Source organism: Chlorocebus sabaeus, chromosome 2 (genome assembly GCF_047675955.1).
Source record: "Chlorocebus sabaeus isolate Y175 chromosome 2, mChlSab1.0.hap1, whole genome shotgun sequence".
NCBI lineage: Eukaryota > Metazoa > Chordata > Mammalia > Primates > Cercopithecidae > Chlorocebus > Chlorocebus sabaeus.
Window position 1 is genome coordinate 38398559 of NC_132905.1, and position 27103 is coordinate 38425661.

The 27103-nt window shown below is 41.3% G+C and overlaps 1 protein-coding gene across 7 annotated transcripts in view; it reads left to right on the plus strand.

The window, feature by feature from the left end:
- The window catches only part of ASXL1 (ASXL transcriptional regulator 1), a 75007-nt gene that overhangs the window by 10505 nt on the left and 37399 nt on the right, over positions 1–27103 (plus strand). For all 7 annotated transcript variants that reach the window (XM_073007831.1, XM_073007840.1, XM_073007836.1 and 4 more), the window contains one exon: positions 414–522. In XM_073007831.1, the coding sequence (XP_072863932.1) occupies positions 414–522 (109 nt within the window). The remainder of the gene's footprint in view (positions 1–413; positions 523–27103) is intronic.

Consider the following 27103-nt stretch of genomic DNA (forward strand, 5'->3'; position numbering starts at 1 on the left):
TTTGTGATAATCTGTGGCAGTTTCTGAGTATGATATGTAAATTGAAATATAGAGGCTAGGAAACTTTTAATAGTAAAATTTTATTAAAATTTTATTTATAAAAATATAATTTGAAAAAACTGTGTGGTTTTTCTAAATTTCTTGAAAATTTGATTTATATTGTCAAAAAGCACTGAAGAAGTGTTAGGTGTGGATTTCAAGTATCACATAATGTTTATTCCAGAGTTCCCTGAGTGTGATTTATGTGAATTTCATTTGGTTATTCTTTTACTATTTTCACAGTGAAATTGTCATGAGATTTTTTCTTTTGTATTTCTTGCTTAGCTTTTTCTCATTTAAGAATGAATTGGAGGGATTAGGTCTTTAGGCAGATGGATTGTATGACCCTCATCCATTCTTTTGTGGTTTTACAGTGGGACGTCCCCTCTCGCATGCCTCAATGCTATGCTACATTCCAATTCAAGAGGAGGAGAGGGGTTGTTTTATAAACTGCCTGGCCGAATCAGCCTTTTCACACTCAAGGTAAGTGATATAAACTCTGTCTTGGTGCAGTGATTCTTGGACTTTTAATGTGCATAAGAATCACCTGGTAGGTCTGGAATAGGGGCCATGAATTTGCATTTCTTATGCAGTCAGATGACACTGATGTTGTTCTTTTTTTTTTTTTTTTTGGAGACGTAGTCTCACTCTGTCACCCAGGCTGGAGTGCAATGGGGCGAGATCTTGGCTCATTGCAACCTCTGCCTCCCGTATTCAAGAGATTCTCCTGCCTCAACCTCCCAAGTAGTTGGGACTACAGGCACGTGCTACCACGCCCAGCTAATTTTTAAATTTTTTTAATAGAGACGGGGTTTCGCCATGTTGGCCGGGCTGGCCTCGAAATCCTGACCTCAGGTGATCCACGTGCGTCAGCCTCCCAAAGTGCTGGGATTACAGACGTGAACCACTACACCTGGCCAGATGCTGTTAGTTGTAAATGGCACTTTGAAGTGTTCGAATATGAATCGGATATTAGAAATTATTTAGTCATAGCAGCTCTTGTCTGTGTGTTCATCTTTGCTTGTCTGTATCTTTGTAGATTGTACAAAATTGAAGCATAACTATGTATGGGGATAATTGCAGATGTGCCTTTTTTTTTGTTTGTTTTTAATTCTGAGATGGAGTCTCGCTCTGTTGCCCAGGCTGGAGTGCAGTGGTGCAATCTCAGCTCATTGCAACCTCCACCTCCCAGGTTCAAGCAGTTCTGCCTCAGCCTCCTGAGTAGCTAGGATTACAGGCGTGCACTACCATGCCCAGGTAATTTTTGTATTTTTAGTAGAGACGGGGTTTCACCATGTTGGCCAGGCTTGTCTTGAACTCCTGACCTCATGATCTATCCGCCTCAGCCTCCCAAAGTGCTCAGATTACAGGCGTGAGCCACCGCGCCAGGCCACAGATGTGCCTTAATTAGGATTTTGTTGTAGTAATTATGTGTAGAATAAATTACTGGGCAGCTAAAGTAAGACCTACTGTATGGAAAATAACTGAAATGTGAACATAGTTGTGGAAATTCAAAAACTCATTAACATTTACTAAGTGACAGTAATTATAAAGGAAGAGTATTTAAATCAGGCAGAGTTCATAATAAAGCTTAAATAGGGCTGAAATGAACAGGCTAATTAGTTTTCCACCATTTGTGATATATATGGCAATCATTTAGACCAGGGGTCTGAAAACATTTTCTGTAAAGGACCAGAAAATCAATGTTTTTCGTTTTGTGGATCATACTGTCTTTGTCTTAAGCACTCAGGTCTGTCCTTGTAGTAGGAAAGCAGCCATACCCAAATAAATGGGCATGGCTGTGTCCCAATAAAAAAAAAAAGAGTATTTTGTTTACAGATGTTTGTTTTACTTATGAAAACAGGCTGCAGGTCAGATGTGATTTGGGGCTGTACTTTGCCGACCCCTGATTTAGACATAAGATGACTTGTCGACATTGGAGAAACAGAATTTGTTGCTGACCCTTTCATTCTTCCATAGTGTGTTATAAATTGTAGCGGTCAGTACAAACTTTTTTCTTTAAGTTTTGTTTTCTTGATGGACTGTATTCAAAATAAATACCTGAACAAATACCAACTATAAAACATGAAGCCTTAAAACTTGGTCTTTATATATAAATAAAGTTTGTCTTGTGGTCAGATATCTGTGCTGTTTTCTGTATTGTTTTTATATCTAGTAGTTTGGTCGTCTTTTTCCTTTCAGTTTTGCATACTTTTCTTGTGATTGAGCCTTGGAAGAGACAGAGCCACTGAGCTCAAAACCTAGCTTTGTAGGGTCGGGTGTGGTGGTTCACACCTGTAATCCCAGCACTTTGGGAGGCTAAGGCAGGAGGATTGCTGAAACTCGGGAGCATGAGACCTTATCTCTATTAAAAAAAAAAAAAAAGCCTTGCATGGTGGTGTGTGTGCGGTGGTGTGTGTGCTTGTAGTCTTAGCTACTCAGGAGGCTGAGGCAGAAGGGTAGCTTGGAGATAGAGGCTGCAGTGAGCTGTGATCACACCACTGCTCTCCAGCCCGGGCCACATAGCAAGACCCTGTCTCAAAACGAAAACCTAGCTTTGTAACTTGGGAGGGATTTAACCCCTCTTTTTGGTGGAATGTGCATCCTTGGCATTGAGTCAGTCCTTAATAAATGATAGCCTTTATGATGATCTGAGGTTTATCATCCTTAATTGCCTGTTAATAGCACTTTTCTATTAATATTATATATTTTTTGAGACAGGGTCTTGTTCTGTCACCTGAGCTGGAGTGCAGTGGCACAATCACAGGTCACTGCAGACTTGACCTCCTAGGCTCAAGTGGTCTTCCCACCTCAGCCTTCTGAGTAGCTAGGACTGCAGGCACATACCACCATGCCTGGCTAATTTTTTTGTATTTTTTGTGGAGAAGGAGTTTTGCCATGTTGCCCAGGCTAGTCTCGAACTCCTGGGGTCAAGCGATCCACTGACTGTGGCCTCCCAAAGTGCCAGGATTACAGACAGGAGCCACTGCAGCTGGTCTATTATTTTTTAATGTAATACTAATTTATATTTTTAGAAACAGGGTCTCACTCTGTTGTCCACAGCTAGAGTGCAGTGATATAATCATAGCTCACTGTAGCCTTGAACTCCTGGGCTCAAGCAGTAGTGCTACCTCAGCCTCCCGAGTGGCGTACACCACCACCTGGCTAATTTTTAAATTTTTTTGTAGAGATGAAGTCTTGCTATGTTGGTTAAACTGATCTCAAACTCCTGGCCTCAAGTGATCTTCCCACCACAGCTTCACAAAGCACTGGGATTACAGGTGTGAGCAACCATACCTGGCCCTCTATTATCATATATATAGTGTACTGTTACATATGTTGTAATTATATACAGTTGTAATTATTTAATACATATTATATGTTTATTACAAATACGCCTGTTAATGGTATATTCTATTTTTAAAAGGAAGGATAGTTACTTTTTTCTATGAGTATCTTAAGGGCAGGAACTGAGTTTTATTTATGTTTGTAATTTGGCTCTGGGCAGAATTCTTGCTTGGCATAGTACATGCTTTATGCGTGAACTGAATTATATTTCTTCATCTTAATTTTACAGGCATGAGCCACTGCACCAGGCCCCTTCATCTTAATTGTAGTATATCTTTGAATAAACACCATCGTATGAACCTGCTGTAAGCTTGGGAGTGGTCTGTTAGTCTACAGCTTGTATCTGAGACGTGCTAATTGAATATTTGCTCAGTACCTCATCTTAACTGCTTTTGGCTTTATGTTGCTTATCCTTCATAGTATCTTGTTCATTGGCCTTTTACATCCACAGGCATCACTTCTCTGATATTCGTTGTGCTCTTATAATGGATTAATGGTTTGCTTGGTTGGTTTCTCTAGTTAGACTGTAAACTCCTTGAGAGCAGAGTCTGTATTTTATTCATTACCCACAGTACTAGGTACATAGTTGCCTTCAATAAATATATATTTAACGAACGAATTTAGTGAATAATGGCTACATTTTTGTACTTCGTTATTCTTTTTTTTTTTTTTTTTTTTTCCTGAGACCATGTCTTGCTCTGTCACCCATGCTGGAGTGTGGTGGTGTGATCTTGGCTCACTGCAACCTCCACCTCCCAGGTTCAAGTGATTCTCCTGCCTCAGCCTCCCGAGTAGCTGGGACTACAGGCGTGCACCACCATGCCTGGCTAATTTTTGTATTTTTAGTAGAGATGGGATTTTACTATGTTGGCCAGGCTGGTCTTGAACTTTTGACCTCGTGATCCGTCTGCCTCGGCCTCTCAAAGTGTTGGGATTACAGGCGTGAGCCACCACACCCAACCTTCGTTATTCTTTTGACATTTGATCATTTGATGATAAATACTGTTACTAATTTTCTTTTTGTTTTTCTTTTTTTTTTTTTGGTAGAGACAGTCTCACTTTGTTGCCCAGGCTGGTCTTGAACTTTTGGACTCAAACATCCACCCACCTCAGCCTCCCAAAGTATTGGGATTACAGGCATGAGCCACCTCGTCTGTCATTGTTCATAATTTTGATGGGCTGGGCGCAGTGGCTCATACCTGTAATCCCAGCACTTTGGGAGGCTGAGTTGGGTGGATCACTTGAGGTCAGGAGTTCAAGACCAGCCTGGCCAACATGGTGAAACCCCGTCTCTACTAAAAATACAAAAATTAACTGGGCGTGGGTGCGCACGCCTGTAATCCTAGCTACTCAGGAGGCTGAGGCAGGAGAATCGCTTTAACCCGGGAGATGGAAGTTGCAGTGAGCTGAGATCGTGCCATTGCACTCCATCCTGGGTGACAAGAGTGAAACTCCATCTCAAAAACAATTTTGATGAAACTGTCCCTAGATTTGCATCTGGCATCTAGCTCATGTCTCAGAGCCAGAATGAAGAATGCTTTCCTCTGGGTTTGGTAAAATTTTAGCTTGGTTAATTATGTGTGTGTCTTAATTTTTTTGACCTATTATAAAAGCAATATACATAAATGCAACAGAGAAAATGAAAGTCACCCATAAAATTCTACCTGTGGCCAGCTGTGATGGCTCATGCCTGTAATCTCGGCACTTTGGGAGGTCGAGGCGGGTGGATCACTTGAGGTCAGGAGTTCGAGACCAGCCTGGCCAACATGGTGAAACCCTGTCTCCACGAAAAATGTGAAAATTAGCTGGGCGTGGTGGTGGGCACCTGTAATTACAGCTACTTGGGGAGGCTGAAGCTGGAGAATTGCTCGATCCTGGGAGGTGGAGGTTGCAGTGAGCTGAGATCGCACCACGGCACTCTAACCTTGGTGACAGAGACTCTTACCTCAAAAAAGAAAAATTCAGATACCTGTAACCTAAATAATTAATATTTGAAAAAGTTTCATCATTGCTTGTTTCATTCAGTTAATATATTTTGAACCACTTGCCATGGTGTTACATATAGACATGTCGTGTGTGTGTGTGTATGTATGTATGTATTTATTTTATGAGACAGGGTCTCACTTTGTCATCCAGATTGGAGTTCAGTGGTACAATCATGGCTTACTGCACCCTTGACTTCCTGGGCTCAAGCAGTCCTTCCGGCTTCCCTCGTAGTTGGGACAACAGGCGTGTGCCAACACACCCAGCTAATTTTTGTAGTTTTTGTAGAGGTGGGAGTTCACTAGTCTTGAATTCCTGAGCTCAAGCAATCCTCCCATCTTGGCTTCCCAAAGTGCTGGGATTATAGGCATGAGCCACTGTGCTCGGCCAGTTTTTTATTTTTAGATACAAGGTCTCGCTCTGTGGCCTAAAGCTAGATGGTGCAGTGGCACCATCATAGCTCACTACAACCTTGAGCTCCTGGGTTCAAGGAATCTTCCTGTCAGCCTCCCCAGTAGCTGGGACCACAGGCATGCACCACTGCACCTAATGAAAAAAAAATTTTTTTTATGGAGGTGGGGGGTCTCACTTTGTTCCTCAGGCTAGTCTCAAACTCCTGGGCTCAAGCAATCCTCTGCTTCAGCCTCCCGAAGTGCTGGGATTACAGGTGTGAGCCATGGTGCCCGGCCCCTTATTCTTGTTGAAGAATGTTTTAAGAATTCCAGATTTCCAACCATGAATGTGTGATTACTAACTAGTCTCTTGTTATATGCCTCGTTAACACCACACTGTCCCCCAGAAGTGCAGGCATTTAGTTTATTGTTACTCAGGAATAGATGAGAAAGGATATCAAAGATCTGAACCAGCTGATTATCATCTTGATCACTTGAGAACTCAGGTCTGTCCAATAAACACCATAATCCAAGGTGGTGTTAAATACATATTTTTATTTTTTACTTTACGTTTCTTTATTTTGAAAAATTTCAAACCTATATAAAAATTGAAGGAGTACCATAGTGTCTTAGTCCATTTTCTAGTACTTATAACAGAATATCCTAAAGTAATTTATATAGAAAAGTAATTTATTTCTTACAGTTATGGAGGCCAAGGTCAAGGGGACATATCTGGTCGGTGTTTTGCCATAGTTGGCCAGACTGGTCTTGAACTCCTGACCTCAAGGCCTGCCTTGGCCTCCCAAAGTGCTGGGATTACAGGCATGAGCCACCGTGCCCAGCCACCTCTAAGCACTTTAGATGGTATGTCTTAAGAGCAAAGACATGGCCTGGTGCAGTGGCTCACGTCTGTAATCCCAGCACTTGCAAGGCTGAGGCGGGTGGATCACCTTGAGGTCAGGAGTTCAAGGCGAAACCCTGTCACTACTAAAAATACAAAAAATTATCCAGGAGTGGTGGCGTGCGCCTGTAATCCCAGCTACTCGGGAGGCTGAGGCTGGAGAATCACTTGAACCCAGGAGACAGAGGCTGCGGTGAGCCGAGCCTCTAGCCTGGGTGACAGAGCAAGACTTGGTCTCAAAAAAAAAAAAGCGAAAAAAAGAACAAAGACATTTTCCTGCATAACCACAATGCCATTATCGCCCAGGCTGGAGTGCAGTGGCGTGATCACAACTCACTGCAACCTTAGCTTCCTGGGCTCAAACGATCCTCCCACTTTAGCCTCCCAAGTAGTTGGGACCACAGGCGCATGCCACTGTGGCTGAGTAATTTTTGTGTGTGTGTTATTTATTTATTTATTTATTTTAATAGAGATGGGATTTTGCCATGTTGCTCAGCCTGGTCTTGACCTCCTGGGCTGAAGCCATCTGCCCACCTTGAACTCCCAAAGTGCTAGGATTATAGGCGTGAACCACCGTGCCCAGCCTTTGACTGTGTTTTGATGGCAACCCATTATGTGAGGTCAGGTGTAGAAATTTCCATTTTTGGCGTCAGGTTGGCACTCCATTTTGGAGTTTCTTGGAGTTTTGGATTAGGGATGCTCAACCTGTGTATTTGATATTTTATATATAGATGCTTACATCAGTACTTGGAGCTAGTCCTCAATGGTGGGATAGGTGAAAATTATCTCTACTTTGAGTTCTTGATTTGAATTCTTTTTTCTTAAGCTTTTCCTAATCTGTCAGTGTTGATTATTGCCCGGTTAGAGGTAGGATTTGTATTGTTTTTCACACTTGGGATTTCCTGTTGTCATAAGATCACTGTGAACTCCCTTGTAGTGTTGTACATTCTTAGGACTTTCATGCTGAAATACCATGCTTTTGTGAAATGGTGGTTGTGTCTTTGCTGAGTTTAAATAGGGTCCAGGCTGGGCATGGTGGCTTATGCTTACCCCGTCTCAAAAAAACCCCTCAACTAAATATAATTAAATAGGCCAGGCTTGGTGGCTCATGCCTGTAATCCCAGCACTTTGGGAGGCCGAGGTGGGTGGATCACCTGTGGTCAGGAGTTCGAGACCAGCCTGGCTAACATGGTGAAGCCATGTCTCTATTAAAAATATAAAAACTAGCTGAGTGTAGTGGTGCACGCCTGTAGTCCCAGCTACTTGGGAGGCTGAGGCAGGAGAATCACTTGAACCCAGGAAGCAGAGGTTGCAGTGAGCCGAGATTGCACCACTGCCTCCAGCCTGGGCAACACAGTGAGACTCTCTCTCTCACACACACACACAAATAAATTGGGTTCGTAAATGGTGATTCCAGCACTCACTGTCAGACTTGTCTTTTTTTTTTTTTTTGAGACAGAGTCTCCTATCACCCAGGCTGGAGAGCAGTGGTGCAATCTCAGCTTACTGCAACCTCCACCTTCTGGGTTCAAGCAATTCTCCTGCCTCAGCCTCCTGAGTAGCTGGGATTACAGGTGCAGGCCACCACACCCAGCTAATTTGTTTATTTGTTATTATTATTATTTTTTTTTTTAGTAGAGATGGAGTTTTGCCATGTTGGTCAGGCTGGCTTTGAACTCCTGACCTCAGGTGATCCACATGCCTTGGCCTCCCAAAGTGCTGGGATTACAGGTGTGACTGTGCCCAGCCAACATTATTCACTTTTGTTGTTACATAAGATGTCATGGCTCCACTTTGGGAGGCAGGTGGATCACCTGAGGTCAGGAGTTCGAGACCAGCCTGGCTAACATGGTGAAACCCCATCTCTACTAAAAATACAAAAATTAGCTCGGTGTGGTGGTGGGTGCCTGTAATCCCAGCCACTTGGGAGGCTGAGGCAGGAGACTCTTGAATCTGGGAGGCGGAGGATGCAGTGAGCCGATTGTGCAACTGCACTCTAGCCTGGGCAACAAGAATAAGACTCCGTCCCGCCCACCCCCCAAAAAAGGAAAAAAAGAAATAAATGACTACATTTAAAGTATCTTCCATTTAAATCCATAGTTGGCAAATAAAGGAAAAAGCAAAGGAGGAACACAGTTAGATAATTACTGCATTTTTACAATGTTAAATAATTACAATTAAAATTTTTGTGTACAATTCCACATTTAATAGAAAATTGCAAATGACTTATTGCCAGGTGTGTTGTCTTATGTCTATAATCCCAGTACTTTGGGAGCCCAAGGTGGGAGAATCGCTTGAGCCCTGGAATTTGAGATCAGTCTGGGCAACATAGTGAAACTTTGTCTCTACAAAAAATAAACAAAATTAGCCAGGTGTGGTAGCCTGCATCTGTAGCTGGAGGTACTGGGGAAGCTGATGTGAGAGGATTGCTTGAGCCCAGGAGGTTGAGGCTGCAGCTAACATCAAGTCACTGGACTCTATCCTGGGTGACTAATTGAGACCCTGTCTCAACGAACAAAGAAACAAACGAAAAAAAACCCAAATGATTTACTTACCATTAAATACCAAGAAAAGAATGACTGGAGTAAGCTTAGGTTTAGATACAATAAAATCATGGAGCTTAACATTTGAAAGGCATTTTTGACTTCATAGGTGCATAGCAAGCAAAGTGGTCCTTTTTAAAAATGCAAGTCATGGCCGGGTGCAGTGGCTCACACCTGTACTGTAATCCCAGCACTTTGGTAGGCCAAGGCGGGCAGATCACGAGGTCAGGAGATGAGACCATCCTGGCTAACACATGAAACCCAGTTTCTACTAAAAATAAAAAAAAAATTAACCAGATGTGGTGGCGGGCATCTGTAGTCCCAGCTACTCGGGAGGCTGAGGCAGGAGAACGGCATGAACCTGGGAGGCAGAGCTTGCAGTGAGCTGAGATTGCGCCACTGCACTCCAGCCTGGGCGACAGAGCGAGACTCTGTCTAAAAAAAAAAAAATATGCAAGTCACATCATGTCACTTTTCTGCTTGGCCCTTGCCTACTTCTCAAACGGTTCTCCTAGCACTCTAATTGGTCATTCATCGTGTTTCAGCCATCCTGTGGCCTTCAGCCTATTTCTCAAACACCCCAATCTTGGGTACACTTTAGGGCTCTTGCATTTGCTAGCTTGTTTACCTGGAAAATTCTGCGGTAACTTCTTGCACATAATAAGTACTAATAAATATTGGCTGAATGCAACCAAAAAAGCTGACTTCGGTGGTAGAAGTAGTAGAAGAAAACATTACCTGCCTTAGCCTCCCAAAGTCCTGGGATTACAGGCATGAGCCAGCACACCTGGCCTCTTGCTGTCTTTAGAGCAATTCTGCATAAATCTGTGGAATAATCTGCTGACATTAGAAATAAACCTTTCTTCCCCAGACTGTGGCCATAATCTGGTTCCTTTTAATTGCTGAAGGGAGAAACTGAACCCTTAGGAACTGTTTAAACATTCTAGGTGTTTTTTAGATATATTATTCCTGTTAGAGTTTTGAACTTTGATCATCTTGTTAGAAAAAAGAGGCCAAGCCCTGTGCCTCATGCCCATAATCCCGGCGTTTTGGGAGACTGAGTCATCAGGAAATCACTTGAGCCCAGGAGTTTGGTATCAGCCTGGGCAACATATGGAGACCTCATCTCTACAAAAAAAAATTAGCCGAGTGTGGTGGCGCATGCCTGTGGTCCCAGCTACTGGGAAGGCTGAGATGGGAGGATTGCTTGAGCCTGGAAAGTTGAGGCTGCAGTGAGCTGTGATTGTTCCACTGCACTCCAGCCTGGGCAACAGAGTAAGACCCTCTCTCAAAAAAAAAAAAAAAAAAGAAATTTTGCATTTGTTTAAAAATGATTGGTAGCGACATTTTAGATAATAACTTATGTAGTCTGTGTGAATCTCATAAAATACATGTGATTTTTAATGCTTAGAATCCTAGAATTTTAGTGAGGGAGGAGCTCTCAAGTTGTCTAATTCACTTTCATTTTACAGATAAAAACTAAACTTCTGATAGATGAAAGGATTTATACCATACTTCTATATGATAATTGTATATGGCTGAGTTGAGATTAGAACCCAGGACTCAATCTTTGATTTGATTTCTTTTCATTATGCCAATTTAGAATAAAGTTTTTTCTCTTGGTTTTCTGACCTTTGGCCACTTCATCTTTTCAAGGATCTTGTAAGTTCCTTGATATTTCTCAAAATGTCAGTTTTATTCTCTTCAGTGAAAGTTCTTGTTAAGTGAAAGTAGCCTTTCATATCCTTAAATGTGAACCTGTTCCTTATGGCTTGAGTTTTTGCACTCTCTATTATATTGGCATTTAAATAGTTGTTGGTTTTCTTTTCTGTGCCAGGTTGAGTGAGATACATGGTGGTAGTAAGAGCACTGGAATAGGAGTCAAGGACTGAGGTACAGCATAGCACCTCATGTATTACTTGGGTATCTCCACTTGTCTCTAACACTGAAGAGGTATAATTGGTTGTTTAAAAACTGCGGGTGTAAAACGCTAGTATCGCATGAAATGGAACTGCAGAATATAAATGGATGACTCTGAAACTGCTTTTGAAACAAGCATGAGGGCTCAGTTTCTCCATCTCTTGTGGGCTTCACCTTTTTTTTTTTTTTTTTGAGACAGAGTCTTGCTGTGTTGCCCAGGCTGGAGTGCAGTGGTGTATCTTGGCTCACTGCAACCTCCGCCTCCTGGGTTCAAGCGATTCTCCTGCCTCAGCCTCCCGAGTAGCTGGGATTACAGGTGTGTGCCACCATGCCCGGCTAATTTTTGTATATTTAGTAGAGATGGGGTTTCACTATATTGGCCAGGGTGGTCTTAAACTCCTGACCTCAAGTGATCCACCTGCCTTGGCCTCCCAAAGTACTAGAATTACAGGTGTGAGCCACTGTGCCCGACCAGCAATCTGGTTTTAAGGGAGGCTTTGACCCCTCATGTGGTAAAAGGTTCCTTCTTTGACTGATTCCCAAAGGACATCTGGATCTATCTTCAAAAGAAGGGGTATTCCATTGTCAGTATTCCTAGCTAGTTCTGGGAGAAGAGAGAACTTGATTGCTTTCAGGGTGCTGGCCAGAGTCTGGTTTTATGCCCAAGAGATGAACTGCCTTTTGTCCTACCTCCTGAAGTTCAGAGCCCTGTGAAAATGAGGTGGTAAAGGTTAAGTAGCAGTAGTTTGAAAAGCGCCAGCACTGGGATGATTTTGTGGTAGCCTAGTGGAGTGGGCAGGATGCTTGCTTCAGAGGTGCTAAAGGGATGTATTTTTTTAAACAAGAAGGTTATAAATGTTTCTTTTTGATTTTAAAGCATGAGGGTTCTGGGAAAATGAGAAGATTGTACATACTCTAGGCTTCCTTGGGACTGTGTTTTTAAAAAATAAGCTTTTCTTTGGGTCAGCCAGTATGAAAACTGTGCATTTGATCTCAATCCTTCAGGTCAGGCTTTTGGGGGAGAGTTAGTTGAAGAATTTGTTTAGTCTAAGAAAGTTGCTTCTAGCTTAGCTAAATCTAGAAGAAAAAATGGAGCCTGATGTTTGAGTGCTATCTGTATTCCAGACAGACATTATACTCCTTATATTGGTCCTTTTGAAGTGTAAATATGTTTCCATGTCCTGAAGTAATGAGGAAATTGCCTGTGAGAGTTTAAGTAAATTATACAAAGTAACACTTTTGGTTGAGAGATTTGTCTTTAATACAGAAAGGACAGGTTAGGAACTTTGAAGCTTCAACTAAATGAGTCAGTTCTCAAATGTTTGAGAAGCATGCTCAAGGTTCTAGAGGAATATCTTAATTAATTTGTACATCATGAGAGGAGTAGGGAGCAAAAATATGTATAATTTCTTTTGAATGATGCTATCTTTTTTGATGCAGTGGTGCTAAATGGGCTTTGCTTGTATGATACTTCTTAAACGCATTAGCTAATTATTTTGTTTTAGTCTTCTCTTTTGAAATACAGATGACCCCTCTGGCTGGTTTTCTTTGGAAAGTTATCTGTCCTGACAAATATACTTCTAAAACTTCAACTTTTTTTTTTAGTCTTAATTTCCATTGCCACCACCCTATCCTAAATTATCCTCCTATGCTGGATACTGAAATAGCTTCTGCCTGATCTACTTACTTTCACTTCGCCCCCTTATGATCCAGTGCTTTGCTCCTTTTAATCCAGTGGCCAGAGGGATTTTTTTCAAAACATAATTTGATTATGATAGATCTATGTTTGATACTTATCCATGGTTTCCCACGGCAGTTGCAGAAAAATCCAAACCTTGTTTGGCCACACTGCCCTTCTTTCAGAAATTTGAATTCCTTAAGCTTTTTCCAGTTTCAGGATTTCTCATTTTGAACTCTTTATCCTCCACTTTTTCCTGGCCACAGGTTTCAAGAGCTGACAAGTTACCTCAGTTCTTAAGAGGATCATTCGCTTATCTCTAAATTGGATTTTCCTGTGTCCGAACCTTACTTGTTATCATAAGTTTATAATTATTTGGGTGATTGTTTGATGTGTCTCTCCTGACTGGGCCTTAGGGGCAGAGTATCTGTATTATTTTGTTCTTGTTTATAGCCTTAGGAGCTCTTTTGGTAGGTATTCAATAAATGTTTGTTGAATAAAGGCAGTGGAAAAACACATAGAAGATGTGCGGTGGCAGCATTTCTCAATGCCAACAGTTGAATTGATTTACAATAGTAATTTTTAGTGTCAAAATGGAAATGTGTAGTATGGAATGTTTAGCAATAATTTTTCTCATGGAATGGAATGTTTGAAAACCTCCAAAGTGTAAGTTTTTTTTTTTGTTCCTCAAAAGAAAAAAGTCATATTTGGGGTTACTTTTTTTTGAGACAGAGTCTTGCTCTGTTGCCCAGGCTGGAGTACAGTGGCACGATCTCAGCTCACTGCAACCTCCACCTCCCAAGTTTAAGTAATTCTCATGCCTTAGCCTCTAGAATAGCTGGGATTACAGGCGTGCACCAGCATGCCCAGCTAGTTTCTGTATAATTAGTAGAGATGGGTTTCGCAATGTTGACCAGGCTGGTCTCGAACTCCTGGCCTCAAGTGATCTGCCAGCCTTGGCCTCCCAAAGTGCTGGGATTACAGATAAGAACCACCGCGCCAGGCCCAGTGTTACTCCTGAAATCGAAATCAAATGCCATATTGATTCCTGATCTTTTGTGTATGACCTTTTTTTTTTTTTTTTTTTTTTTTGCTACCTCTCCCCAAAAGTTTTTAGAATCTTTTTTTCCACGATTATGTACCTTGATGTGGGTCTTTTCTCACTCTTTGTGCTATTATGTCTAGGGACTCATGTCTCAGGTCTGGGAAATGATTTTACAGGTTTTTCAGCCGGTGCGAAACTAGCCATTTGTTCTGATACTGTCAGTATTTAACTTTATGTTAGAAAAACATTTCATAATACAAATGAAAAATTTAGGCCAGGTGCAGTGGCTCATACACTTTGAGAGGCTGAGGTGGGAGGAACACCTGAGGTCAGGAGTTCGAGACCAGCCTGGCCAACATGGCGAAACCCCTTCTTCTAAAAAAAAAAAAAAAAAATTAACTGAGCATGGTGGTGCACCGCCTGTAATCCTTTGTTATTCAGGAGGCTGAGGCACGAGAATCACTGGAACTGGGAGACAGGTTTCAGTGAGCCAAGATCGTACTACTGTACTCCATCTAGCCTGGTTAACAGAGTAAGACCCTGTCTCAAAAAATTAATTAATTAATTAATAATTTAAATATTATGTATATAATATCCAGCCCAGGCTTTTCTATTTGTCATGCCCTGTTTCTTTCACATCATAGTCTTACTCAGATGTCTGCTGATCCTTGATTGAGGTGTGATGCTTGAGAGTCAGGATCTTATATATTACTGGCGAATTCAGTGCATTGTGGTTTTGTGACTTCCCTGTGTCTTATGGAAGTGGAGAAGTGGTTTTTACTTTGATGCATGGTTCTGAAGTACAAGGTGTCTGTCTCCTGATGCATGCTTTTTTTTTTTTTTTTTTTTTTTTTTGGGGGGAGACTGAGTCTTGCTGTGTCGCCGAGGCTGGAGTGCAGTGGCGTGATCTCAGCTCACTGCAAGCTCCGCCTTCCAGGTTCATGCTATTCTCCTTCCTCAGCCTCCCGAGTAACTGGGACTACAGGCGCCTGCCGCCACGCCTGGCTAATTTTTTTGTATTTTTAGTAGAGACAGGGTTTCACTGTGTTAGCCAGGATGGTCTCAATCTCCTGACCTCATGATCCACCCATCTTGGCCTCCTAAAGTGCTGGGATTACAGGCATCAGCCACCACACCCAGCCCTGATGCACACTTTTAATAATCCCTATGTTTTCCACTCCATACTCCATCCTTGTCTGGTTTAAGTTCTTAGCCTGTCAGCAGTTCAGGGGATGAATCTGCTTGGTTCTTTTCAGCATCTCCCTCTGCAACACTTAGATCTCATATTCCTTTGCTTTGCTAACTATTCTCTTTGCTTCTCCATTTGTTTCTCTGTCATTGATGACTTCCAAGTTATATCCCCATCCTGGATATTCCTTTTTGAACATCAGACTCATATATTCAGTTATGTCCTCAATATCTCTATTTGGATATCTCATAGCATCTCAAAATTAACTTGTGCAAAACCAACCTGTTCCACCCTTGAGTTGCCTGTGTAAATTAGTGGGAACTCCATTTTATAAGTTTTTTAAATCAGAAACCTGGGAGTCATCAATCTTGGAGTCTGTCCCTTTGCTCTTGTGGCACATGTAATCACGAATAAATCCTGTTAGCTCTACCTTCAGAATATATCTCATTTTATCATTCCCTCTGCCACCAGAATGGTTTAAGGCACCTTCATCTCCTAGGTTATTTTAGTAGCTTCCTAACTGGTCTCCTTCCTTCCATTCTTGCCACCCTCCTCAACACCAAAGATATTTTGTTTATTTATTTATTTTGAGACAAGAGTCTTGCTCTGTTGCCCCAGCTGGAGTGCGGTGGCTTGATCTTGGCTCACTGCAACCTCTGTCTTCCAGGCTCAAGCAATTCTCCTGCCTCGGCCTCCGGAGTAGCCGGGACTGCAGGCATGCACCATCATGCCCGGCTAATTTTTGTGTTTTTTAGTAGAGATGGGGTTTCACCATGTTGGCCAGGCTGATCTCGAACTCCTGACCTCAGGTCATCCACCCACGTCAGCCTCCCAAAGTGTTGGGATTACAGGCGTGAGCCACCATGCTTGGCCAAATTTTTTATTCCTTTGGGTAAAGGGATATATTTTATTTCCTTTAATTTGGTAATATAGCGAGTTATGTTAATAGATTTTTTTTTTTTCCAGTGCTCAAGCATCCTTGCATTCTAGGATAAATGGTACTTCAACATGATTTTCTTTTCAAATATACATTCCTGGATTTAGGTTATAAATTATAAATTAGAATTTTTGCATCTGTAATTTACAAGTGTTATATCGTATTCTAATTTCAGGCCTTGTCCAGTTTTGTTAAGAAAACAAGCTGTGCTGTTTTTCCTCTCTTGATTCTCAGTAGTAGTCTCTTTAAGATAGTGATTATTGGCCGGGCGCGGTGGCTCAAGCCTGTAATCCCAGCACTTTGGGAGGCCGAGATGGGCGGATCACGAGGTCAGGAGATCGAGACCATCCTGGCTAACATGGTGAAACCCCGTCTCTACTAAAAACACAAAAAACTAGCCGGGCGAAGTGGCGGGCGCCTGTAGTCCCAGCTACTCGGGAGGCTGAGGCAGGAGAATGGCGTAAACCCGGGAGGCGGAGCTTGCAGTGAGCTGAGATCCGGCCACTGCACTCCAGCCCGGGCGACAGAGCAAGACTCCGTCTCAAAAAAAAAAAAAAAAAAAAAAAAAAAAAAAAAAAAAAAAAAAAAAAGATAGTGATTATTCATTCTTTTTGGTAGATCATGCCTATAAGACCTGGGCATGTATGTTTTTATTGTGGGAATATATTGTTTTTACTTTTCTTGTTATGAAATACATAATTTATTTTAAAATACGTATATGCAAAGTTTATGTTCCTTTAAAGAATAATAGCTAAAAATAAATTGCGTGCCCCCACAGCTAACCATTGTCAAACAGAACATCCTTTACCCTCTATTTTATTTATTTATTTTCCTCCACCCTTCCAGAGTATACACCCCTTTGGAGCCTCAGAGCGTTTTCCTTTCTCTCACTGCTTTAGATATTCTGTTCAGATTTTCATATTAATGATTCTTTTGCTTTTAAGCCACATGTGCTACTGAAGTTTAAGTCCTAAATAATAGTTTTTCCTGCTTTAAAAAATATTTTTATGTCAGTGAAATCATACTGGTGGATGTATTTTCTCTGATTTTCTGCTTTTGCCTCTCATTTTTGAGCTTGATCTGTGTTGGTGCATTTATAGAAATACTTTTCTGCTGTGTGCTGTCTTATGCTATCAATGTGCTGTATGATTTACCTGTTCTTAGCATGTATTTGGGTTATTTCTGGTTCTTGCTGTAACAAACAGTGCTGCATTTAGTGCTTGTGTATGTTTGTCCTGATGCATGTGTGCATTCCCTTCTGAGGTGTATATGTTGCTGGGAATGGGACTGAATAGTAGCTTTTGCACCTGATCCTCATTATTAGGTAGTACAGCTGTTTTTTGAAGTGATCATATGAATTTTACACTCCTAGCAGTACATGGGAATTTCCTGTTGTTCCATAGCGTGGGTATCGTGGGTGTACAATAGTATCTTGTTTTTTTTCCTGTCAGTTTATGGTATAATTTACGTACAGTAAAATTCACCACTCCCTCCCGCTTGTTTTTTTTGAGACAGAGTCTTGCTCTGTTGCCCAGGCTGTAGTGCAGTGGCACAATCTTGGCTCACTGCAACCTTTACCTCCTGGGTTCAAGCGATTCTCCTGCCTCAGCCTCACAAGTAGCTGGGATTACAGGTACCTGCCACTGCGCCTGGCTAATTATTGCATTTTCAGTAGAGACAGAGTTTCACCATGTTGGCCAGGCTGGTCTCGAACTCCGTACCTCAGGTGATCCGCCCACCTTGGCCTCCCCAGATGTTGGGATTATAGGCGTGAGCCACCACGCACAACCAAATTCACCCTTTTTAGTGTACAAGTATACAGCTTTGTGAGAGTTTGATTTCTTTAGTTCAAATTTGTTTTGAAGTTATATTTGGTATTTTAACAGTGCTATTTAAATGTATGCCATATATGGCTTGAATACTATTATCCTAGTACAGATGGTCCTGACTTATGATGTTTTTATGTCCCTGTAAACCCACCGTAAGTTGAAAATATTAAGTTGAAAATGCATTTAATACGCCTAACCTGCTGTAGATCCTAACTTAGCCTACCTTAAATGTGCTTAGAACACTTACATTAGTTTACAGTGGGCAAATCATCAAACACAAAGCCTATTTTATAATTAAGTATTGAATATCTTATATAATTTATTGAATACTAAAGTGAAAAACAGTAGTTGTATAAGTAGTCGGAGTATGGCTTTTCTTAAATGCATATCTTTTTCATATACCATCATAAACTCAAAAAATCATAAGTCAGGGTATGCTGTATATTTTATTGGTGCTACCATCTCCTATTTTAAAATCCAGGAAATTGGCCGGGCGCGGTGGCTCAAGCCTGTAATCCCAGCACTTTGGGAGGCCGAGACGGGCAGATCACGAGGTCAGAAGATCGAGACCATCCTGGCTAACCCGGTGAAACCCCGTCTCTACTAAAACTACAAAAAAACTAGCCGGGCGAGGTGGCGGGCGCCTGTAGTCCCAGCTACTCGGGAGGCTGAGGCAGGAGAATGGCATGAACCCGGGAGGCGGAGCTTGCAGTGAGCTGAGATCCGGCCACTGCACTCCAGCCTGGGCGACAGAGCGAGACTCCGTCTCAAAAAAAAAAAAAAAAAAAAAAAAAAAATCCAGGAAATTCACCTTTTTTGTCTGTATAGTCTTGTAAGTTTTGACAGATATATATACAGATATGTAGTCACCACCCATGATGCTTTTTTAATTAAAAAAATGTATTTTTGAGACAATCTCACTGTCACCCAGGCTGGAATGCAGTGGTATGATCGCAGTTCACTGCAGCCTCAAACTCCTGGCCTTAAATGATCCTCCTGCCTCAGCCTCCCAAAGTGCTAGGATTACAGGAATGAGCCAGTGTGCTTTGCCACCACCATAATTAAGATCCAGAACAGTTTCATCGTCCCAGAAACTTTCCCTGTATCCTTTTGTAGTCAGCTTCTTTCTTCACCCCCAGCTCCTGGTGACCACTGATTTGTTCTCTGTCCTTGCAGTACTGTCTTTTCTAGAATGTCATATAAATTGAATCCTACATCATATAGCCCTTTGAGTCTGGCTTCTTTTACTTAGTGTGAAGTATTTGAGATTTATTTGTCTTGTGATGTGTATTAGCAATTTTTATTTCTTTTTTTCTTTTTGGAGACAACATCTTGCTTTGTCACCAGGCTGAAGTGCAGTGGCATGATCATAGTTCACTGTAGGCTTAAACTCAAGCAATCCTCCCACTTCAGCCTCCTGAGTAGCTGGGACTGCAGGCGCACACCACCATGTTCAGCTAATTTTTTTTTCTTGGTAGAGACAGGATCTCACTCTGTTGCCCAGGCTGATTTCAAACTCCTGGCCTCAAGCAATCCTCCCACCTTTGCCTTGCGAAGTGCTGGGATTACAGGTGTGAACCACTACAGCTGGCTAACAGTTAATTTCTGTATATTGCGGGATAGTATCTCATTGTACAGATGTACCACATTTTGCTTGAATATTCATTCTTCAGTTGATAGACATTTGGACTGCTTCCTCCTTTTGGCTGCTGTGAGTAATGCTGCTATGAATAAATATTTGTGTGTAAGTTTCTATGTGGACATACAGTTTCATTATTCTTGGGTAGATAAACCTTGGAGTAATTGCTGGATTGGGTGGTAATTTCTGTTTAACTTTTAAAGAAATAGCTAAGCTGTTTTCCAAAGTGGCTTCACCATCTTACATTCAAGTTTTTGTTTTTGTTTTATTTGAGACAGAGCCTTACTCAGTTGCCCAGGCTGGAGTGCAATGGCAAGATTATATTATAGCTCACTGCAGCCTCGATCTTCCAGGCTCAAGCGATCCTCTCACCTCAGCCTCCCAGGTAGCTGAGAGTACAGGTGTGTGTCACCATGCCTGGCTAAGTTTTGATTTTTAGTAGAGATAACATCTGGCTGTGTTTCCCAGGCTGGTCTTGAACTTCTGAGCTCAAGCAATCCTCCTGCCTTGGCCTTCCAAAGTGCTGGGATTGCAGGTGTGAGCCACCAAGCCCAGCCAAGGTTTTTGTGTTTCAGTAAAATTTTTACTCTTCCTGGCAATATTTTTTTTTTTCTGAAATTCACTTTGACATTGGTATAGTCACTTCAATTCTATTCATGCTTAGTTTTTGCATGGTATATTTTTTCCGTCCTTTTGTGTTATACTGTCTGTTTCATTATATTTGTAGTTGGACCTTGATTTTTTTTTTTCCTAATTCTTTTAGTTGGGATGCGTGGACCTAATGTGTGTCTAATTTTTCCTAATGTGTCTTTTACTTGGGATGCTTGGACCATGTGCATTTAATTATTGATATGGTTGAGTTAAGTCCACCATCTAGCTACTTGTTATTTATTTATTTTTAGAGCCAAGGTCTCGCTGTGTCACCCAGGCTAGGGTGCCAGTGGCATGATCATGGCTCACTGAAGCCTCTAACTTCTGGGCTCAAGCAGTTATCTCACTGTAGCCTCCCGAGAAGCTGGGATTACAGGCGTGTGCCACCAAGCCTAGCTGACTTTTTTTTTTTCTTTTTTTTTTTTTGATGTGGAATTTTGCCCTTGTTGCCTAGGCTGGAGTGCATGGTGCGATCTTGGCTCACCGCAGCCTCTGCCTCCTGGGTTCAAGCGATTCTCCTGCCTCAGTCTCCCGAGTAGTTGTGATTACAGGTGCCTGCCACCATGCCCAGCTAGTTTTGTATTTTTAGTAGAGACGGGGTTTCACTATGTTGGCCAGGTTGGTCTTGAACTCCTGACTTCGTGATCTGCCCACCTCAGCCTCCCAAAGTGCTGGAAGGCTGAAGCTGGCAGATCACGCCTGTGCTGGGAGGCTGAGGCAGGCAGCCACTGCACTTGTCCCTAAAATCTTTTGTCTTTTCTAAGATAGACATTTAATGCACACAACACATTTTGATATGCTATGTTTTAATTTTCATTCAGCTTAAAATATCTAATTTTTCTTTTGATTTATTCTTTAACTTACTGATTATTTAGAAGTGTGGTATTATATTTGGGGAATAAAAATCCAGAGATCTTTGTTACTGATTTCTGATTTAATTCCATTGTGGTAAGAGAACATACCTTGTATGATTTGAATCCTTTTAAATTGATTGAGGCTTGTTTTATGGATCAGAATAAAGTGTTTTGATAAAGGTTCCGCAGGCACTTGAAAAGAAGGTGTGTTCTACTGTTGTTAGGTAGAGCATTCTATTAATGTTGATTGGCTTGTTGATTGATAATGTTCAAGTCTTCTGTATTCTTACTGATTTTCTATTCTATCAGTTATAGAGAGAGGGTGTTAAAATCTCAATTCTGTTTGTTTTTTGCTTCTTGTATTTTGAAATTTACTTATAAGGTACATAAACATTTATGATTGTCGTCGTCTTGATAAATTGGTCTCTGTTATTTTGAAATGACAGAATTTACTTTTTCTCATAATAATATAGCTACTCATGCTTTTCATTTGATTAGTGTTTATATGGCATATATTTTTCTATTTAAAAATACTTATCACCTGTGTCTTTATGTTTAAAGTGTTGTTTTTTTTTTTTTTCAAACATCATGTAGTTGGATCTTGCTTTTATCCAGTTTAATAGTGTTTGCCTTTTAATTGGAGTTTGTAGACTGTTTATGTTTAATGTGATTACTGATTTTTTTTTTTGAGATGGAGTCTCGCTCTGTCACCCAGGCTGGAGTGCAGTGGCACGATCTCAGCTCACTCTGACCTCTGCCTCCTGGGTTCAAGTGACTCTCCTGCCTCAGCCTCCCAAGTAGCTGGGACTTATAGGCACCTGCCACCACACCCAGCTAACTTTTGTATTTTTAATAGAGATGGGGTTTCACCATATTGGCCAGGCTGGTCTCGAACTCCTGACCTTGTGATCTGCAAGTGTGAGCCACTGCGGCCGACCGTTTACTGATTTTTATAGAGTTTAAATCTACCATCTTTTCTGTTTGTCCGATGTGGTGTGTGTTTGTTTTGTTTTTTTTTTAAATGGACTGTCACTCTGTCACCTAGGCTGGAGTGCAGTGGTGCAATCTCGACTCACTGCAACCTTTGCCTCCTGGGTTCAAGCAGTTTTCCTATCTCGGCCTCCCAAGTAGCTGGGATTACAGGTGCCTGCCACCACGCCTGGCTAATTTTTTTTCATTTGTTTGTTTGAGACGGAGTCTTGCACTGTCACCTGGGCTGGAGTGCAGTGGCATGATCTTGGCTCACTGCAATCTCCGCCTCCTGGGTTCAAGCTATTCTCCTGCCTCAGCCTCCCAAGTAGCTGGGATTACAGGCGCCCATTACCACTCCCAGCTAATGTTTTGTATTTTTAGTAGAGACAGGGTTTCACTATGTTGGCCAGGCTGGTCTCAAATTCCTTATCTCATGATCTGCCCGCCTCGGCCTCCCAAAGTGCTGGGATTACAGGCGTGAGCCACCGTGCCTGGCCTAATTTTTGTATTTTTAGTAGAGATGGGGTTTCACCACGTTGGCCAAGCTGGTCTCGAATTCCTTACTGCAAGTGATCCCCCGTCTCGGCCTCCAAAAGTGCTGGGATTACAGGAGTGAGCCACACCATGCCTGGCCTGGATTGAGAATTTTTTAGTGGTTCATTTTTAGCTTCTTTCTTGGCTCATTAGCACTTTGTTATTTTAGTGACTGCTTTAGTGTTTATTGAGTTCAACTTGTGAAACTTGGTCTTTAATATTATTCCACTTCACCTACATTATAAGAACCTTACAGCAGTACACTTCATTTTCCTCTCCATCTTTGTGCTTTGTCATACACTTCACTTGTACCTATGTTGTAAACTCCACAATACATTATTATTTTTCATTTAAGTAGTCAATTTTTTTAAAACAATTTTTTGAGATGGAGTCTCACTCTGTTGCCCAGGCTAGAGTGCAGTGGCGCAATCTCAGTTTACCACAGCCTCTGCCTCCTGGGTTCAAGTGATTCTCATGCCTCAGCCTCCTGAGTAGCTGGGATTACAGGTGCACGCCGTCATGCCTGGCTGATTTTTGTATTATTAGTAGGGATGGGGTTTTGCCATGTTGGCCAGGCAGGTCTCAAACTCTGAGCTCAAGTGATCCGCCTGTCTTGGCTTCCCAAAGTGCTGGGATTACAGGCATGAGCCACCGTGCCTGGCCTAAAAAGATTTTAAAAGTAAGAAAAAATGTCTTTTACTTTATGTATTTTCCATTTCTGGTGTTCTTTATTGCCTATGAGCAGTTCCAGATTCTCATCTGCCAGATTTTCTTTATTTTTTCTCATCAGTTCAGATTTTCTTTCTGCCAGAGGACTTCCTTTAATGTGTTTCTTGCAGTGTAGGTCTGCTGGTAATACCTTTAAGCTTTTGTGTGTTTGAAAAAGTACTTCCTCTTGTTTTTGGAAAGATATTTTCCTTTGATACAGAATTCTAGGTTGACAGGTTTTTTTTTTCTCTTTGTGTACTTTAAAGATGTTGCTCCACTGTCTCTAACTTGCATTATTTCTCCTGTGAAATCTGTTGTTATTTTAATCTTTGTTCTTCAGTGAGCATTTTATCTTTTTTGCCTTTTTTGGTTAATTTTTAAGATTTTCTTTTTATCACTGCTTTTCAGCAATGTGTTTATTATATATTTTGTTGTAGTTTGCTTCATATTTCTTGTGTTTGAATTCTCTTGAGCTTCTTGGATAATATTTAAGTATTCAGCTATTATTTGTTGAAATATTTTTCTTTTGTACTTCCCCACCGCATCTGGAGTCTGTAATTACATGTATATTTAGCTGCTTGAAGTAGTCATTCAGCTCACTGACGCACTGTTTGTTTTTTTAGTCATTTTATTCTCTTTGTTTTGGGTAGTTTCTACTGATGTATCTTCATTTCACTAGTCTTTATCTTTCCTGTGTTAAATCTGCTGTTACTGTCATCCAGAATTCTACCTTTTATCTTTAAAAATTCAGTTTGTTTCTTTTTTTTCTTTTTTTTTTTGAGACGGAGTCTCGTTCTGTCACCCAGGCTGGAGTGCAGTGGCATGATCTTGGCTCACTGCAACCTCTGCCTCCCAGGTTCAAGCGATTCTCCTGCCACAGCCTCTCAAGTAGCTGGGATTACAGACGTGCACCACCACGTCCGGCTAGTTTTTGTATTTTTAGTAGAAACAGGGTTTCACCATGTTTGCCAGGCTGGTCTTGAACCCCTGACCTCAGGTGATCCACCTGCCTCAGCCTCCCAGAGTGCTGGGATTATAGGCGTGAGCAACGGCGTCTGGTTTGTTTCTTAAAAAACATCTTACATTTCTCTGCTTAGCATGCTCAATATTGAACATGTGAAATATAATAACTGTCTTCATAATCTCTTCTGATTTCATCTCTGTATCATTTTTGGGTCTGTTTTTATGTCTTCTATTTTTCTTGTCATTATGGGTCAGATTTTCCCGGTTCTTTATAATCCTAATACATTCTGTTTAGATGAAAGACATTGTGAATTTTACTTTGGGTTGTGGATATTTTTGTATTCATGTCGGTATTTTTGAGCTTTGTTCTGGAGTGCAAATGAGGTAGCTGGAAACTAATTCTTTTGAGGCTTGCTTTTTAGCTTTGTTAGGTAGGGCTTATCCTTTGTGTGTTTATTTTTGTAAGGGTATACAGATATACATGTTTTCTCATTTCCCTCCTTATTTATTCTTATTTAATGCTATAACAATCTTTTTCCTTATATTCCTAACATTCTTAGTTAGGGAGTAATTCCCTCTTGCTGAATTGTTGCATTAGCTTCTTAATTGGCACTCTAGTTCCCAGACTTTTTCTGTCTCTAATGCAGTGTACAAACTACTGTCAGCATAATTCTAAAGCACAATTCTGATATTGTCACTGTATTACTTTTCAGTGCCTACACCAGTAGGATTCACTTAAATTATTCCCCTAATGGTAATATAAAAAAAATTTTTGAGCTCAAACTCTCATTCTCTCTCTGTATACATATTTGTTTATACATAAGGTCACATACTACATATGTAAGTTAGCATTTTTTATGTGTTTATTTTGAAATAACTCTAAACAGTAGTGTCCAATCTTTTGGCTTCCCTGGGCCACATTAGAAGAATTGTCTTGGGCCACACGTAAAATACACTAATGATAGCTGATGAGCTAAAAACTAAAAATTGCAAAAAAAAAAAAAAAAAAAAAAAGGAAAACAACCAAAAAAACACACAGTGGCTTTTTTTTTTTTTTTTTTCTCCTGTATTTTTCTTTTTCCTGAGATGAAGTCGTGCTCTGTAGCCCAGGCTGGAGTGCAGTGGCGTGATCTTGGCTCACTGCAACCTCCGCCTCCCAGGTTCAAGCAGTTCTTCTGCCTCAGCCTCCCAAGTAGCTGGGATTAAAGATGTGAGCCACCATACCTGGCTATTTTTCTTTTTCTTTTTTGTATTTTTAGTAGAGACAGGATTTCATCATGTTGGCCAGGCTGGTCTCGAACTCCTGACCTTGTAATCCACCTGCCTTGGCCTCCCAAACTGCTGGGATTACAGGTGTGAGCCACCGCTCCTGGCCTTTTTTTTTTTTTTTGAGATAGAGTCTCACTTTGTCACCCAGACTGGAGTGCAGTGGCACAATCTCGACTCACTGCAACCACCACCTCCCAGGTTAAAGCAATTCTGCCTCAGCCTCCCAAGTAGCTGGAATTACAGGCGCACGCCACCACTCCCAGCTAATTTTTTGTATTTTTAGTAGAGATAGGTTTCACCATATTGGCCAGGCTGGTCTCGAACTCCTGACCTCAAGTGATCCACCCGCCTGGGCCTTCCAAATGCTGCTGGGATTGCAGGCGTGAGTCACCGTGGCAAGCCAATTGTGTTTTAAGAAAAGTTTGTGAATTAGTGTTGGGCCACATTCAAAGTTTACAAATTTGTGTTGGGCTGCATTGAAAGCTGTCCTGGGCTGTGTGCGACCTGCTGGCCACAGGTTGGACAAGCTTGCTCTGAGAAGTAAGTTTATTTATTTATTTATTTATTTATTTATTTATTTATTTATTTATTTATTTTTTTGAGATGGAGTCTCGCTCTGTCGCCCAGGCTAGAGTGCAGTGGCCGGATCTCAGCTCACTGCAAGCTCCGCCTCCCGGGTTCATGCCATTCTCCTGCCTCAGCCTCCCGAGTAGGTGCGACTACAGGCACCCGCCACCTCGCCCGGCTGGTTTTTTGTATTTTTTAGTAGAGACGGGGTTTCACTGTGTTAGCCAGGATGGTCTCGATCTCCTGACCTCGTGATCCGCCCGTCTCGGCCTCCCAAAGTACTGGGATTACAGGCGTGAGCCGCCGCGCCCGGCCGAGAAGTAAGTTTAAAAGTATAGGCCAAGTGCCTTGGCTCACGCCTATAATGTCTTTGCATTTCATCAGTTTTTCCACTGTTATTTTTCTGTTACAGTACACAATCGGAGTACCACATTGCATTTAGTTGTCATGTTTCCTTAGATGTGAAACAAATTTACCAATTGTAGTATAGTATTTATGTATAGATCGGTTCGTTTGTAGCCTTATAGTATCTAATCGAAACACCGTTATAAAGTTATTGTTATGTATCGTTTTGGCTGTGGTTTCTTTCCTTAGAAAAATACATTTAAAATTCATTCATGTTGTTACATGAATCAATAGGTTGTTTCTCTTTTAAAAATTGAGATGAAATTCACATAACAAAATTAACTATTTTATTTTATTCTTTATTTTATGTATATTTTCTGAGACGGAGTCTCACTCTGTCACCCAGGCTGGAGTGCAGTGACGTGATCTCGGCTCACTGCAACATCTGCCTCCTGGGTTCAAGCGATTCTCAGCCTTAACCATTTTAAAGTGCTCAGTTAAGTGGCATTCAGTACATTCACAGTGTTGGATAACCACCATATCTATCTGGTTCCAAAATATTGTTTTTACTCTAAAAGAAAACCCCGTATTTATTAAGCATTTTTCTCTCTGCCCTTTTCCCTTCACTAGCTTCTGGCAAACGCTAGTCTGCTCTGTTTCTGTGGATTTACCTGTTCTGGATATTTTATACAAATGGAATCATAGTGTATGTAGCCATTTGTGGCTGATTTTGTTTTATTAAGATACTTTTGCTGGATTAAGAATAAAGGTTGGGCTTGGGGTGGTGGCTTGTGCCT